Consider the following 16,722-nt stretch of genomic DNA (forward strand, 5'->3'; position numbering starts at 1 on the left):
TACTTTCGATCGAAATGAAAGAATCAAAAGCGGACTTCTTGGTGTGTATTTGGACTCTGTGGCTTATTAGCTGCAAGGACATGCGTATCAAGAGTAGTTAAGTTTCACTTTAGCAATTTACTCAGCGCCTGCATTTTCTCCTAACCAGATTGCTTAAGAACGTCGTCGTGTGGGCGCACATTCCAAACATGAGCCACGTGACCTGCGCCTTCGATGGAAGCTTCTTTGTGAGTACTTCGTGCGCTAACTGCCCTCTCGATACTGCTGTAGGTTTAGCTACAGAAAATGGAAATCGAAGTTCCCATAAGGCTGTCGTGAGTGTGGCAAAAAAAAATTTTCGAGGGAGAGCGGCCAAATATATTCGAGGTATTTGACAGATGGTCGATTCCTCGCTGTTTGCCTCGAAACTGCTGAAACTAACCCCAATGCTCCACGCTCGCAGCCAGTGTGCACGTGGAAGCGTGTGAGGCTGTTTGCAGGCACTGGCTTTGTAGACTGTTTGCTGTATAGAATAATATGAATCATCCAAAATTAGCTGCGGGGATGGTGAAGACAGCTCAGTGCAGAAATATGTAGATTGGCGCAGGACAGGGGTAATTGGAGATCTCAGAGAGAGGCCTTCGTCCTGCAGTGGACATAATAGATGATGATGATGATGATGGTGGCGGTGGCGGTGGTGATGATGATGATGATGATGATGATGATGTATAGACCTTCTGTTCTAATGTCTGTACTCGGTGATAACCTTACGATTCAGTGCAAGTTCCGCTCACAAGGCCGAAATGCACCGCTTCATTGCGCCCCATGCGCTTCAAGACACACGTTCCCGAGAGACGCTCATATTGAAAAAAGTTCGCTTCCGTAGTTACGTCATGGAATCGAGCGAGTGTAATTGGATGGAGCATATACGCAAGGTATATTTGACTTGGGCAGCGGTGTGCTTGCCACTCCATTTTTAGCTTGTCAATGACCAGAGATCCAGTTATCCATTTTATTAGCGATTCACCTATAGCCAGATCACAACAAGCTTTGCCTCTTCTGTCCTGTCGGTACATTCATGATAAGGCCGGCTTCACTGCACGATCGCAGCGCCGCCAAACGCATTTACAGCTGCTCTCGACGCAAACCCAATGGTGTATGAACAGATACGGTGAATGAATTTTATAGTGTACTCGTGCATCCGTACATGCCAGACTGCGCACAGTAAAGTCACGACATTTTCTCTCTTGAGGGTGCGACTTGTTTCAGCGAGGTTCTAAACGAGTGAGTTGGGTTTCGGTCTAAGACAAGTGTAAATGGAACCAACTGTAAGAACACATACAGATCAGCACCACACGAAGCGTATAGAATACAGCCGTATAACGTAGTAAGCCTCGTCGAAATCCTCAACACATGCGTTTCACTCCTATTCATATAGTCACCTGTATTCGGCAAGGCGCATAGGCACACTGTACACAGATTCTTGCGACAATGAAGGAGAGAAAATAAAAACAATCCCAAGGAAAGGTATGAAGGACAAGCGCTCGCTTCATCTGATCCCGGGTGTACTTGAGCTAAGTAGGCATTGTAATGTGTGTGAGCGCGTAAAGTCATTATTGAGTCAAACGGCCGGTATGTCGGTCCACAATTCATTCAAGCAGGCGTTGAGTTACGTTACCGATAACGTCGGTTTTCATCGGTGCTTGGCGTAGGAGCCGTGGTTCGAGTGGCTGAAGCGCAAGCCCCTGTCCGTTGCCACCAAGAGCCTTCTGTCGCTGAGCCTGGCGCCACTTCGCTACCCGATGCCGCCCGCCCAGGCAGGCCGGAACTGCTTCCGCAAGGAGTCAGCGATAAATCCTCAGAGGGTTCCTTTCGCCCAGGTGGGCACTCCGCCTCCACACTTCTGTACCCATAGTTCACTGCACTAACCATTGCGTCTGCAATGACGAAATCGCGGCGAGAGCAGAGGCGTAGCAAAGGGGCAGCCATACCGAGTGACAAGTTGAGAATCCGAGTGAAACTCCTCCTATAGTAAAGCACGCTGCGACTGCTCTTTGTCCCTCCGTTTGCTCTGTGTCCCTCCGCGCCCCACGAAATGGTTCCCGTGGGGACCACTTACGCTCAATCCGCACGAACTTCCGCACTCGTGTGGACGTGCGGGAAAACTGCACACGTCCCACGAAGGTGCACAAGTTTCGGTTTACAATGGGTCTGCACGAGCAGTGTAAACCGTATTTACGCGTTTGTGTGACACTTGTGCAGTTTTGCGCACGTCCGCGCGCTTGTGGTCGCTGTGGGCAAAAGGCGCATGCAGATAAGTCGGGGCCCTTACAGATGCCACCGGCACGAAAAAGTGCCCTTGCTGTTCAGCGCCACTAGCGCAGTCATTCTTCTTGCACAAGAGAATAAAAGCGCTCATTGCGGGTTTCTTAAATAGATGCATTGATCTTGCTCTGCCTTTGAAGTATGCGAGATATATGTGTAATTTAATGTAAGATATATCCGCGTGCAACGTCCATGTAAAGCGTGTGTTGTAATATATTTGGCGAATGTATGTAAAGAAACCTACGTATAATCAAGTGTAACTGCGCCTGCATGTCGGATGTCAACGTAAGCAGGAGTCTGCATAAGAAAATAAGCACAATAAAATGAATCATCCAAAATCAGCTGTGGGGATGGTGAAGGCAACTCAATGCAGGAATAGGTAGATTAAATAGGATATTACGAGAGAAATTTATCTCTCCACGTGCACAAAGTATTTTCTTGTGGCCGAATGTTCCACTGGGGCAGGCTTTTATGCTTCCAATATTGAACGGGGCTTCGCATAGTTCCAACCCGAGTCAAGGCGCAGTGGTGACTAGTCGAATTGTACCATTTAGTCTAAAATTTAATGTATGGCTCTCAACATGGCTGCGTTCGGATGCTCTTCATAGAGGGGCTAAACAGACAGCTAAATGGGTAGCAGCCATTTTAAGTTTCCTTCCAATACTGACAAAGCCGGCAAAATAGGCAACTTCGCGAAGACGGTGTCGAAGTAAAAAAAAAAAAAAAAGACGACTCTGGTTACTTTGCTGTTCGATCAAGTTGGCGACTGTGCAGCGTGCTTAAACATTTGACAGGAAGGTGACTGCACAAGAAAACGTTGTCAAGCTTTTTTATTTTCCTAATGTAAGCTACGCTACATTTCCGAACTTTCAAGTGCAGCTGCAATGTGTGTTTTTAAAGCGAAGCTTGCTTAATGTCACTCCCGCACATTATTGTCCCTTTATTCGTCTAACCTCTATCGAGTGCGCGGGTGCATCTTGACGTCACATGTTTCTGTATCGGCTTATATGGTGCCTAATTCGGAACATGCATCCTGTACCCTTTCCGCACCCTTAGCTCTTTTTAATATCTAATCAGTCCCGGTTTACTGTGGCGTTTGGCGAAAGATTGCGTGCTACGTGTGTCCTTAGTTCACTCACGCATGACTTAAGGCACATGTGCATAGTAGCACGCAATCTAAACGTGCGCAAATAGCCAGCACAGACTTTTTTCGGCAGTAGCAATATCGAATGCGTTTCACAAATAAATGAAAAAAAGTAATCTGAACTTTTAACCAATCAAAAAGAAGCAATAGACGTCATCAGACGTGCATAAAAGAAGTGCAGAAGTCCCTTTCTCTCAGTTTTGAGTGACACTCCTCTCGGAAGACTGAGACAGCTGTGGAAGAAGAAAGGAAAACAAGACATCCAGGAACCGAGGATAAGTCGCATTCTGTAAATAGAGAGACTTGCACGTTGTATATTCTATGTGTTGTGTTTCAATGCACCGTTGTTCGCAACTCACAAAATTTCGCTTACATGAACATTAAATTCAGTATATGTTCCACCTAATTACTTTCTTTTCATAGCTTTTTCTTGTCGACGCGAGGAGGCGCTAGTCGCAGAGACGTCTTTCAGATGCATTCTATTACTCGGACTCGAAGTTGTCTTAGCCATCAACGTAGACTGTCTTCAATGCTGGCCCAGAAGGAAACACACCCCGTGTTCTCTGTATTCTGGTTCCGTGCGAATGGTTCAGGTGTGCCTCAGGGTGGCGGACATGACGGCGGAGGAACCACTGCCGAGGACTGCGTGTCACGTGTACCACGACCTACACGACTGCTACGTCACCTTCTCCTCCAAGGCACTGAGCGCCATTGTGAGTAGCACTGCATGTTACTGAAGTACTAAAAACGCCAAACAGACGACACAAGAAGGGACACGGACGAGCGCTCGTCCGTGTCCCTTTTTGTGTCTGTCTGTTTGCGTCTGTTTGGCGCCTTAGTACTTCAGTAACATGCAGCAACTAGCCCAACAAAAAGTTCTGCTGGAGCACTGCATGTGTAGGTTTTCATCGTGGTAGCCAAAGTGCTGGTTTTGCAGAAAACCGCAAGATGCAGTTGGTTGCGTGAAGGGAAGGATTTGTCATACACGCGGCTTGAGCGGAATGCCTCTCGTGTTATCACTGAGGGCGCTAGCCTCTCGAAATTTGATTTAAACTCGCTGCAATAATTTTCATGTGAAGTCTTTAGGTTTTCTATCGATAGCCCTTAGGCATGTGGTATTGCTTTATTTTTCTTTTTCTTTTTTGCTAGTGCTTGTAGGCTTCTCTAATACAGCCCACTCGCGAGCCTGCGGATCAGAGTAGAACATATGGAAAATGGGCTTGTTAACGATAAAAAATGATGTACAGCGCGAAGGACAAGGACTGCGAGAGACGACATACACTGCGCAGTGTATGTCGTCTCTCGCAGTCCTTGGCCTTTGCGCTGTACATAATTTTTTATCATGAATTACCAGCTAGCCTAAGATACCACCCTAGTTCGCTTATGTGGGATTTATGTGGCGAATGTGACAAGGCTTGAGAAGATAAAACGGTCTGTAAAAAAGGCGTTCAGATGGTATGAATGATTGACGTTTTTACAAGAATAGAATATTACCGTTACTGCGAAGTCGATTACAGGGAGCAGGCGCGTGGTTGGAACCGAACTGAATCTGGCGCCTGTAGCCTCAATATCTGCGCGTTCAGATGACAGCGCAAGGTGATGCGCAGTGACCGCAACTAATTGCCACCTGTTGACGCATGCTGCCTGCGCTACCTACTAAACACAAGGGTCATGCATATACTCCCATCTGGTGTCGTGAACAACGGTTCCATGCGGGAGCCAAAATGCCTTTGATATTGTTTTTCTTCAGTATTTCAGCCATTTAATTTTTACCTTTTTAGTATAGGTTTCAAGTGAGTTATTTCATCACCGTTAAACGTCAAATACAGTGACATTGATTAGAGTTGTTAACAATCATAGTTATTTGTTTCACAAGGGACCCCCATATGGACTTTGACTATGGCACCTCCTTTTGTACACCAAATACTGTAATATGACCGAACATATGATTTTAAAAAAAGTCGCAGTTTCGCCCGAAAGGCGAAGCATCGATTGCGATAGCAAATTAGTGGACAGCTATACAGAGTATGGATATAGCAGTTTCATCGGTCGTATAAACTTGTAAACAAAGGCATACAATTCTCGTGCACAACTTTCTGTGGCTATGAAGGGAAAGCTACGGGCGCGTGTGTACTGCACATGCGTTACTGTGCCAAGTAGTCCGGCAGCATTTGACAGTGCTTTTGGCTACTGGGAAAAGACGCAGATTCCACGTACGTGCGACGGTTTCGCGTTTCCCCAGAAGTGGAAGGGAGACGCCGCAAAATAAGTAAACATTTACACTCAGTTATGTGTTCTCTATTATTTAACAGATGCTAATTAGGTGTTCGTGTTTTGTCTTCTCCGACATAAACTAACGTGGATTAAAACGCGGAACTCCTTTCACAAGCGCTCTCCATTGCGCGCGCTTTGCCTCCGAAGGTTTCCCTTCATAGCCACAGAAAGTTCTCCTCGAATATAACTAAACTAACAAGCATGTTGTCATGCGCCCACAAGCCAACATGAACACATCTCAGTCGATGACCGCGGAAACTCGCTTTCAGCACGCTGCAGTGAGGAAACACGGCAGCAGCAGCGAGCGAATTGATTTTCATGCAGTAGCTCCCGTCTACGCAAACCACTCTGTACCCGTCCCAGATGACTTTCAAGATACAGTGGCCCGACCAGGCGTGCGCGGCCGCCTGGGTCGCCCTGTGTAGAACCCCCCCCCCTCCCTACCCTCCCCCCGAAGCCTTGCGCGCGACGGAAGGCGGCGCGCTTCCTCCCCGCGTTCCTCGCTTGCATGTGCGACATTGAGCCGTAATCGCCGGCTCACCCTCGCACGCTTATGGCGGAGGGTGAGCTTATAGCTGAGGAGGGTGGCGCTTATACAGCATATGGCGCGCGGCGAAGATTTTATCGCCCGTGGACTTTATACGGAAGGTCACGACGACGCCGACGGCAGAAATGCGCCTGGAATGTCCATATAATTGCCATCGCAATAATAAATTTGTGATTCTGATAATGGGTTCTGAGCAATTGGACAGGCTGTCGAAGGTAGATAGGAATGGATGCAGTGATTACAGGAGAACATGTAATTGGGTGGGGTCAAGTGATGCTTGGAAAAGATAACCGATGGCCTGTCATAGTTCACAGAGTGCGTGTCCACGAAAGGGAACCGTTGCCGTGTGTGGAAAAGAAGTGATTGAAGCTACGAGATTACAGAAAGTGGAGGCACAGCGCGAGATTGACAGACGGCAGAACGGGAATTCCTTCAGTAGGGTTAAAATCGGCTGGTGACGAACTAAGCGTAGCAAGGAAACATCGAGACAGGGCTGACCAGAGCGCATACGGCTCTCTCGTCTCCCGACTGCAGGCCGAAGTGGTGAATCGACACTTCCAGAACGGCCTGGCCGTGGTCGATCTCAACTTTGACGACTACCTCGGCGTCTGCGGCGAGCGCCACCGGCTCTTCAACGCACTGTATAACATCGTCGATGGGTCATGAACTCCCGCGGCTAAATGTGCAGACTCGACCTGGACGCGGCACAGCCGGGAAGTGTTCCTCACAAAGCTCACGAAGCGGGGTGTCCTTGAAGGCCAAAATAAAATTTCGTGTCTTGGTCCGGAGGCACGATGCTAGCTTGGCTAAAGGAAGTGAATAATAAGTTAGAGCTACGCACGACGACCGTGTGAATGTGCAATGTAATATAATGGAGTGTATTGACTGGCTCCGCGGCTGTGATAAATAGTGTAGAATACGCCAGCCACGCTTGAAATAGCCGCGGTGGTCTTCGATATTCTGCTGAGTACGGGACCGTGGGCTCGATTCTCGATCGTGCTGGATGCATGGTGATTGAAGCGGAGTTAAAAAAGATAAGTCTGGTGCATCGAATATTGGGTGGACGATAAAAAGGTCCCAGGTGGTGAAAATTATTTTAAATTCTAAACTACAACGCATCTATAGCCCCTGTGCTGGTCTTGAATGTTTAACCCCAGCCTTTATCAAAATCATGCAAATCCGCAACGAGTTATGTATGAGGCGTGTAGTGCAACAGGAATCCTCTTTCGCGCTTTCCTACAACACTCGCCGTCATCTAGCGCCGCCGCCGCGAAGCTTGAGCGTGGCCTCCGAAATGCATGGCGCACTGCGGTGTGTGTGAACGCCGAGAAACGCGCCATGTGGCAACCGGTCACCTCTTTTTCGCTTCTTTCTGGACGCGCTGCGCCATGCAGCGGCGCTGCGCTATGCAGCCGCGCTGCCACGAAGTCCGTGCGTGGCCTCCGAGACGAGAAGCGTGGCGCGCCGGTGCCTGCTGAGAATCGTTCGCTCGCTTGCCGTGCACTCGGTGGCACATACTCAAGTGACCTAAGTTGGCGAGAGCTTCACTGAATAGCGGCACGTACCCGTTGCATTCATGGCGCATCTCGCTAAAGCGTTGTCCTGATGCATGGATCCAGTTCCTGGGGGCGAAAACATTTTTATGGTTACTTTAATAAAACGTTTTGACAACAGCAAAGTGTTGTCGTTCATTGCAAAGCGGCACGCAGCTGCAATATTTGTGGCAGAGCCTGCTGATGCGTTGGGTTGCTGTTCTTGAGGAACCTTTGTGACGCGAGTTGGATTCCGCTCTGCATAGGAGAAATTTAAGGGATGCTTTTCGTCATTATAGGGTGGCGCATGTCCAGTTGCACATACCTAGTTATATAAATTCGTGTTAAATATGTTCATTGAAGAGCGCCACACATCTACTGGCAGTTTCCCAATAACCCGAGTTGGCATCAAAGAGGTTCACTGGAGACCAGCACAGACTGAGTGGCACATGCTCAGTGCTCCAAGTCTGCGTCAAAAAGTACCTACCCAGTCCCGCATCTACAGTGACCCATGTCGACCTGGAAGATCTTCATTGAAGGAAGGCCCGCATGTACACAATGTTGCATACTCAGTGACCTGAGTTGATCCGCTGGATGATTTCGAACTCTGTTACCTCAGCACAACATCCCGATGCGCTACTCCTTCGATGAGTGGCTACCCAGTGACTCAGGTAGGCTGGAAAGCGGTTAGATACAGACATACAGACGCAGATAGGTAGATAGACAGCCTGCAGAAAGCGCCTGAAGTACCCTAATAATGCTAACGCATTAGAAACCGAGCAACACGGTTTTAATGAAGCCAACGCCAAGGCGCTAGTCTAACAATTGAACTGTCAGTCGATATGTATTTGGTCATTAACGATACCAAAGTAATCAGTGCAATGTCGCCGCAAGTGTATGCAATTCGGATTCGCTTACCGCTCTGATGACTGCATGTATGGCGTTGCTTATTAGTATAGTTGATGTTAGCGTCGAGTGCATGTGCAGCGAGTATCTTCTTAATATAAATCAAAGGTAGATAAATAGAAAATTGGTTGATCTGACGGAAATGCTTCAGCATTAAACCTTCGCAAGCCGCTCGTTAACGACATGACATTCATTTCAAATTGTACTTAAACACGTGCTTTCAGAAGACATGTCCGAACCTGTCAGAAGTCGCAGGCAGTCTGCCAAGTCCGCCACAGCGCGATTTCCTCCTCTCCCTTGGTGGTCTGTCAGCTGTGACAACGCCTTCTAGATAGCAGGCCTGTGAACTCTGCTTTATGACGTCATGCTTTAAGACGTCATGCTACTGAAATTTCCACTGTCAGGCCAAACGTGACGAAAGCGGCGACATCAAAATCATCGCGGCTTACTCAAGAACATCCCCATTAGATTCTATGGCTGTCGGATAAGTAGCATGACGTCATGGATTGAAGTGCACAGGCCTTGTTCTATCTAGGAGGAATTGGTTGCGAGTGCCGAAGTGCGACGACACGAGCCATCCGGGTTCCTATTGGCTCCTTTGGTGTGACGTCATGCCACCCTCTCTCGTCTCCTCTTCCTACTTTGTTAGTTCTCTTCATTTGTGACATCATACTCTTTCCTCCCCTCCCACGCCACGAAGTGACCGACAGACGCCACTGGGTTTTCGTTCGCATGAGCGTTCTAACGCTGACTCATTAATAGCGATTTGGACGAGTTTTCGCAAGTTCGTGACGTGATTGCAGCGCTCAAACGTGATTACAAACGGGATCGAGGTCAGAGGAAAGAACAGCAGTTTCAAATTAAATTTTGTAGTTTTACGGGCCAAAACCACGGTATGATAATGAGGCACGCCTTAGTGGGCGACTCCTCGTTAATTTCGACCAGCTGGGGTACTTTAGCGTGCACCCCATGCACTGTAGCCAGAACAACAAATACAGCCGCTGACTTCATATGGACACGTTTGTTGCCGCACGTGCCACGTCGATGTTTGTCTTTCAGCGCTTGGGTGCTTTGCGCTGCAATCATACCATGCACATAAAATAGGTAAACACACGAGTGCTCGTGGGGGCGTTTCTTTGTCCTCGTCTGTTGTAGCGCTGTTTTGTCTAGTTTGAACTTCTCCTGTACTGCCTTCGGTAACTTCATCGATTAGAGGCACTGTCTGCAAGGGGCAATGCTTGGAAACAATTCCACTTCTAGACGTTCTTTTGTGGCATATTTACAATTGTGTTGTGCCTCGCCATTGTCCGGTGTATTCCGCGATGCGTTAAATGGCGTTGCCGCTCACTGGGATAAACTAGCGCACGCTTTTAGCCGCACCCTTCGCTACTGCTGCACGTATGTCTGCTGTGCGCCTCAAAAATGCTACACAAACAAAACGAAAAGATCCTCTGTTATCGTGCCTCTCCGGGAGCCGTCCCTCTCAGCCGCCTTTTAGCCAACTCTATCCTAAACGTTTGTTTAGAATAGAGTTTAGGGTAGAGGCAATTCTAGCCTGAACAGGATCAAATCCCTGTAGTGGCTGCCGCATTTCAATGGGGGCGAAATGCAAAAACGGCGTCTAGTAAATGGGGGCACGTTAAATGCAAATGAGGGCACGTTAAAGATCCCTTGGTGGTCAAAATGAATGCTCCCCTACCCTCCTACGGCGTGCCTCATAATAAAATCGTGATTTTGGCACGTAAACCCCCATAAGCCAATTCGATTCGATGCACTTCTTAAAAAAAACAAGTGTTGTGTCGATGCCCACACAAAAATTCTTAAGTGCTCCAACTTTGCAATAAGATACATGCCACGTATCTCAGCGAACACTTTCAAAATTCCTTTAAAATTGCCTGTGGCAGGTAGCACAATTCTAGTCCATGAGCTGGTCTACTCGAAGAGGCGTAAAATTTGTTGCACGAAATATTAAAATGTATAATCGAATAATTAACAAAAATTCACTAATTGCGCTTTAAACTAATTACCTTATGGTACGTATTGCCATCTATCAATTCTCGCCGGAGAGTTCGCAAGGTGGATCCACTTGGAACGAGTTCTCGAGATGACACCAATTTCGAGATAGTAATTCCCGAACTTTATGAAGAAATGCATTGGCGTTCCGGTTACTTTTGTGGTTCGATAAGAAAGTAAGCGGAACGACAGTGCATTTTTACCGCAATTTTGACGGCGCATATCTCGTAAATGTTGTTATTCACACAATTCTTTGCAAGTAGATATGCCTTGCAGTCTCACCCGCTAGAATTTTCAAATAGCAATATGGGCCATAAGGTAATTAGTTTAAGTAACTTAATTAGTGATTTGTTGTTAATTAGTAAATTATGCATTTAAACTTTTTGTGCAAGTAATGTCCGCCTCTTCTAGTAGACCAGCTCATGGACTAGAATTGTTCTATCTGCCACAGGCAATCTTTAAAAAAATGTTTGAATGTGTTCCCTGAAACACCCTGTATATTGAACGTTAATTGCGCTATCTGTCAAGCAATCAGCGTTCAGTGAGCGTGTAGGTTATGCCTAGCGCACATGGCGATAGCTATTAATTGATGCTTCTTTGCGTCACTTGAGTCCGTTGCCTGTGATCACTTGCGAAGGCTGTGAAGACGCCTTTGAGGCCTACGTATCTATTAATGGCAGTACGCGTGCCACTGCGCATATTAAGGATATCATTAATAGCTTCATGACCACCATAACTAGCGTTACGCTCTCTTTACGCATCGCAGTGATAAGCCCCACGATGAAGGAGAAAAGAAATAGAGGGAGAAAAGGTTGACGACCAGTGTGACTACCACTCATATAACAACAAAATAAATGTGAACCCTTCATTTGAAACAGGCTAGTCGCTCAGTTCACTCATTCCAAACATTTAGCAATGTCCTGCGTTGTCATGCCGCAATCTGCCAATTTTTTTTAATGAAAGGCAGAATTGAACAAGCACAACGTAAACCGGCAATTTGAGGTGGATAGCGCGACGACATGGTGTTGCTGTGGGTCGATGTGGTCACTGATATCGACTTGAGATAACGCATAGCACGACACCGTTATGTGTACCTTCTCGCGCAAGTGTCCCCACGCTGCCCTAAAATTGATCCAGAGAAAAAATCTAAACTACCAAAAGGCACTTCCGAGCCGGCGAGGCAGACGCTGACGGTCTTTGGTAAAGTCTTCGAGACCACCGAAGCATTGCCACTGTTGAAGAGGACGCGCATTGTCATCAAACATAGGGGGCGTGGCAAGCACAAAACCTGTCCTCGACCCCAGGGGGCGACGCCATCGCCCGTGTGGCGCCACCTATCGGGGGCTCGATGTCTCGGGCGCGATCGAGTCGCGGGCGCTCGACAACACGATCGGGGTCAGGCATGTGTCGCCGGTCAGACGAGCTGCTGTCGCACGCATCGCCTGTCGCCGCATCGCGTCTCCTCGCAGCACATGAGTCCGGCGGGGCAGTCGTCAGTGCCGTCGGCGTTGACGCGGCAGGCGTCCGGCTGCCTCAGCAGAGAGACGCACACCAGCCGATTGGAAAGCAGGCAGCGACGGAACCACGCTGCGCAAATGGGGCGAGAGCGCAGCGAGATTTAGAAGGGGCGTCCCCGAGCGGTTTGCGTATCGAAATTTCGATTGCATTAGTGCGCATTTACTTTCCGTAATTTTGTACACCTGTGGTATACCGTTCCCTATGGCAGGGGTGTGCGAAAGTTAGAAATTTTCGAGTTACGAATCGAATATTGCCTTATTAGAGTCTGTCTTCGAATCGTATGGTCAGTCCTCGTAAATACGAATATTTTTCTAATCGACCTAGAATGCTTCGAATCACCAGCTGTGCGATAAATTCCATCTCGGTGGACATAAGAAACGACAAGTTACGCGGCGCAGCACGCTGTATGTCAGTCATGCCTTACCATTCGCACTCACCAATGGGTGCAATGAAATCGTAGTTTTGGCATGTAAAACTCCAGAAGTTAGTTAAATTTAATTCGTAATTACCACAGCGCAAACAGCGAAAACGGAGGGTAGACACGAAATGGCAGTACCAAACAAAAGGACCGTGCAGCTGGAATCGACACAAACAAGCCCAAATCGCAGTTATCCGAAATTTAAATATGAGGAAAGTAAAAAAAATCGTCGCTCACGTTTCATCGGTCGCGCGGTTGTCGGAGCCACCAGCAATGTCAGAACCAGCAGAGGAACGGCGAGTCGAAGCATTCCCAAGCTTAGCCGAGTGGTCATCACAGGTGCTTCAGTATCGATGTGAGAAAAAAATTCAATTAATTAATGAATTAATGAAGTAAATAATTCATTCATTCAGTGCTTAACCTATACTTCTTCGTTCACAGCCATATTAATTGCTGCAACTCGTCATGGGGTACCGCCTATCCAGCTCGCCTAATGTCACTACAATCCATGCAGAACCAAGCCTTTGGATTACTATCATTCCATACACACCTTCTAATGTTTCGCACCTACTCCAAGGCTTCGGCGTACTCAATATACAGAAATTTGTCCAGTTTAAACTCGCAATTTTCTCATTCACATCTACAAATTAGTTGATTCCACCCAATATATTAGGCAATAATCGTCTGCTGAGGGCCAAATGTAAGCAGATTTGACTCTAGGGGAAATATTTTGTTGGCTACGATACCCTCCAAGTAGGGAAGGCACACCACCTACTTTTCTGCATTGGCATTATGGAATGGCCTCGCTTCTGATATTAAGCATTCTTCCTCGTTAGTCATTATCAAAAAGGAGTTGCTATAATTTTTTTGATAGATATACCTAACGCTTGAAGTCCTATCAGGTACTTGTTTTTGTGTTGTAGAGATTCTTTTGATTTAACTCTGCTCCTTGCTAATTATTTGACTCTGCATTTTCTGTGTACGGCCATTGTACTCTAACTTAATTGTTTATATATCTCCTTCCGTAAACATATCGACGTATTTTTTCTACCTAGTAACTAAAGAAACACTGATTGATTAATTTTCATTCATTCATTCATTCACTTGAGTTCAACGTCCCGAAGCAACAAAAGGACGATGAGAACCGCAGTAATGTGGTCTTCCATGGGTTAATTTCGATATGAATGAAGGAATTGCTGCCGTATGCCACTATAGCTGCTGTTTTTTAAATAACTTCATTTCAAGCACCCACAGTTAGGTAATTTTTCAAGAATCGTTTCAGTACGTAACGAGAGACGAAGAAGACGCGATTGTCTGCTAATTTAAGGAGGGTCCGAAGGACATCAGTGGTAAATGAATTAGCGAGCTCTGAATGGCAGATTAAAGGGCTAGCGTAACAAGACAAGCGTTCGACATCAGGAAGACAGTCGTGGACTAGAAAACGGGTATCCCAGTTACCGAAAACAAGCAGAGGGGAACGAAACTATGGGCCAGCGCTTACGAATTGGTATTTACCAAGTTTGCTAGAAATAAACTTCTAATATTGCTATCTTCTAAAACAAATAAATGCGGGCAGGACATACCGCAGTCTGGCTTACCCAACCCACCTTCTTCTTCCTCCTCCTCGTGCAGTTCCAGTTTCTGTGGTAAGTTCCATTTATATTGTGTGCCGTTGGCCGCGACTCACTAAATCAAGCTACAAGTTTACCTTCACTTACGTTTCGATACCAGTTTAGTTAGCTGCAACAAACAATAAAAAACGAACAAAAGGGTGGGATGGGAGAACTTGAAGAAAAGTAAGGAATGGGAGAAAGCTCAGACGATTATTCATCTGATTCCTCTGGGTTCGAGTTTCGTAACGTTTCATTTCCTAACGGTAGCGTCGGTCGCAATTCGATAAGCGCGAAATGCAAAACCACTGGCTCGTGTGCCGTGCATTGGATGCACGTTCAATAATCCCTGGGTGGGCAAAAATAATCAGGGAGTCCCCCGACTACGGTCTGGCTCATAATCAGGTGATGGTTTTCGTCCGCGATATAGCGCCCAGAGACAAGTGCTGCGCAGAGTGCTGGACCAGTTGGACAATCGTCCACTATCAGAACTCAAAGCTTTAGGTCAGTACTCCCACAGAACATCCACGCTATAGGCCTTACTCGCGTTATTGAGGTTCCTGCGGTCTGCGGGGCTTCACGATAGACTGTAAGAACGCTGCGCCCTACTGCTCTGTAGTGTACGCGGTTTGTTCGTGTTCGTCTCTATTTCTCTCTATCTCCCCCTTCCGCTCTCTTTCTCTTTTGATCCCCCTTCCCCCGGTGCAGGGTAGCCAACCGGAACTGCCTCTGGTTAACCTCCCTGCCTTTGTATGCATCCTTCTCTCTCTCTCTCTCTCGTCCGTAATACCCCGGCATTCAATAAAATAAATAACCACTCAATTACTTATTTTTCCTCGTTCTTTATTAGGTCACGAGCCGAGTGACCGTCCCAGGTAGCGCGACCCAACCGCGTGCAAGTCATCTTCAATTTAAGGTCCATTTGTGTGCATTACATAAAAAGAAAAGAATGCTAAGTGTAGCGACAACCTTTGAAGTGCCGAATCCTATTCGTCGGCGCAAGATTTTCCCGCTTGAACCTTAATCCACCATGTTCTGTCTACCGTGCAAATGTATGCGCAAATGTATGCGCAGGCCCGCAATCTCCAGCCGAAGCCAGGCACCTTAGTTGTCTGCTGTGTGCTAAGGTGCCTAACAGTCTGATAATATCACTTGGGATGCTATCCTTGCCATTGCCAACTTCTGCCACATCGTCGAATTTTCTGAGGCCGACGCATTTTGAGTCAATCGCCGAGAGTCCGTAGCAGCCACCCATGGGTCAATCAGACCTTAGAAGATGGCGAATTCGACAGTATGGCGACCCGCGCCGCGGTGGCTTAATTAGCGGCTATATGGTGTTGCGCTTCTAAGCACGAGGTCGCGGGATCGAATCCCGGCCGCGGAGGCCGCATTTCGATCGAGGCGTAATCCAAAAAACGTCCGTGTCCCGTTCGTGTCTCGCACTTTAAATATTCCTAGGTGGTCAAAATCAACCCGGAGTTCCCCACTACGGTGTGCCTCATAATCAAAGTGTGGTTTTGGCGTGTAAAAACCGAAGAATTCAGTGTCTTTCAGAAATAGCGCTTGCAGGTCAAGTCTGGTGACACGCTTATGCGCAAGGTATGCTGGAAATGCGAGTTCTGGGGACAGTGTCGCTGCAGGGGATTGCTGCGCACGTGCGAAGAAATCCAAACGAAGACAGCGGTTTATGTTCTTTATTCTTGCGAAAGCTGGCCGCAGTACCCCTTTGCCTCTCTTTCCCTTGCTATCACAATTAATACCCCCCCCCCCCCCCCCCCGCGTTGAAACGTTAACTCCTGCGAGATTTCTTGTCCGATCGCTCAATGAGAAGATATGATAATCACGAACCAACTCTCGCCTCAAAATGTTCTTCCGTACGGCGGTGGCCATGTATGCAAGTAGTACATACGGGCCTCCCCGTAACGTTCTCCCAGTTCTTCGCACTCTGTCTCAGGTATCCGGAATCAAGTCACCTTTTATAAGTTACCTGCCGCGTGTTTAATATTGGTTGACATGACTGCTAAGTGTGCTTCATCCAACTCGTCGTCGTCGTCATCGTCGTCGTCATCATCATCATCATCATCATCATCATAATCGGTAGTCGTGATGAAGATAGGGAGAAGAAGCACTCTTTATTTGGTTGATTGGTCACTCAGGGCATGATACTGGGCTTCTAACGTCACACCGACGGTTCCCCTCAGCAGACTGAAATAACTCTAGAGAGAGAGAGAGAGAGAGAGAGAGAGGGAGCGAGAGAGAAATCCTTAAATTTAAGAGAATCTATGGAACATTTGGGAGTACCACTATGTGACGCGTGGTTAGCAATGAAACTCCGTTCACTGCAAGAGCAACAACGATAACACGAATTTTAATGTCTGCGTGTCTTTAGCTAAAGAAGAAATAAAGAAGGAGGAACGTGCTCTTTCGTTCACACTTACGTTGCCGATGTCCCGCAG

At 47.3% G+C, this 16,722-nt stretch overlaps 1 protein-coding gene across 3 annotated transcripts in view; it reads left to right on the forward strand.

The window, feature by feature from the left end:
- The window catches only part of LOC126533419 (uncharacterized), a 234,153-nt gene that overhangs the window by 9,942 nt on the left and 207,489 nt on the right, over nt 1–16,722 (forward strand). For 2 of the 3 annotated variants that reach the window (XM_055071902.2, XM_055071905.2), the window contains exons 7-9: nt 149–227; nt 1,692–1,859; nt 4,042–4,161. In XM_055071902.2, coding sequence (XP_054927877.1) covers nt 149–227; nt 1,692–1,859; nt 4,042–4,161 — 367 coding nt within the window. Of the gene's footprint in view, nt 1–148; nt 228–1,691; nt 1,860–4,041; nt 4,162–6,803; nt 7,948–16,722 lie in introns of those variants that run through there. The other variant, XM_055071904.2, reaches the window with a different exon arrangement.

The sequence above is a fragment of the Dermacentor andersoni genome, chromosome 7 (assembly GCF_023375885.2).
Source record: "Dermacentor andersoni chromosome 7, qqDerAnde1_hic_scaffold, whole genome shotgun sequence".
Classification (NCBI taxonomy): Eukaryota; Metazoa; Arthropoda; class Arachnida; order Ixodida; family Ixodidae; genus Dermacentor; species Dermacentor andersoni.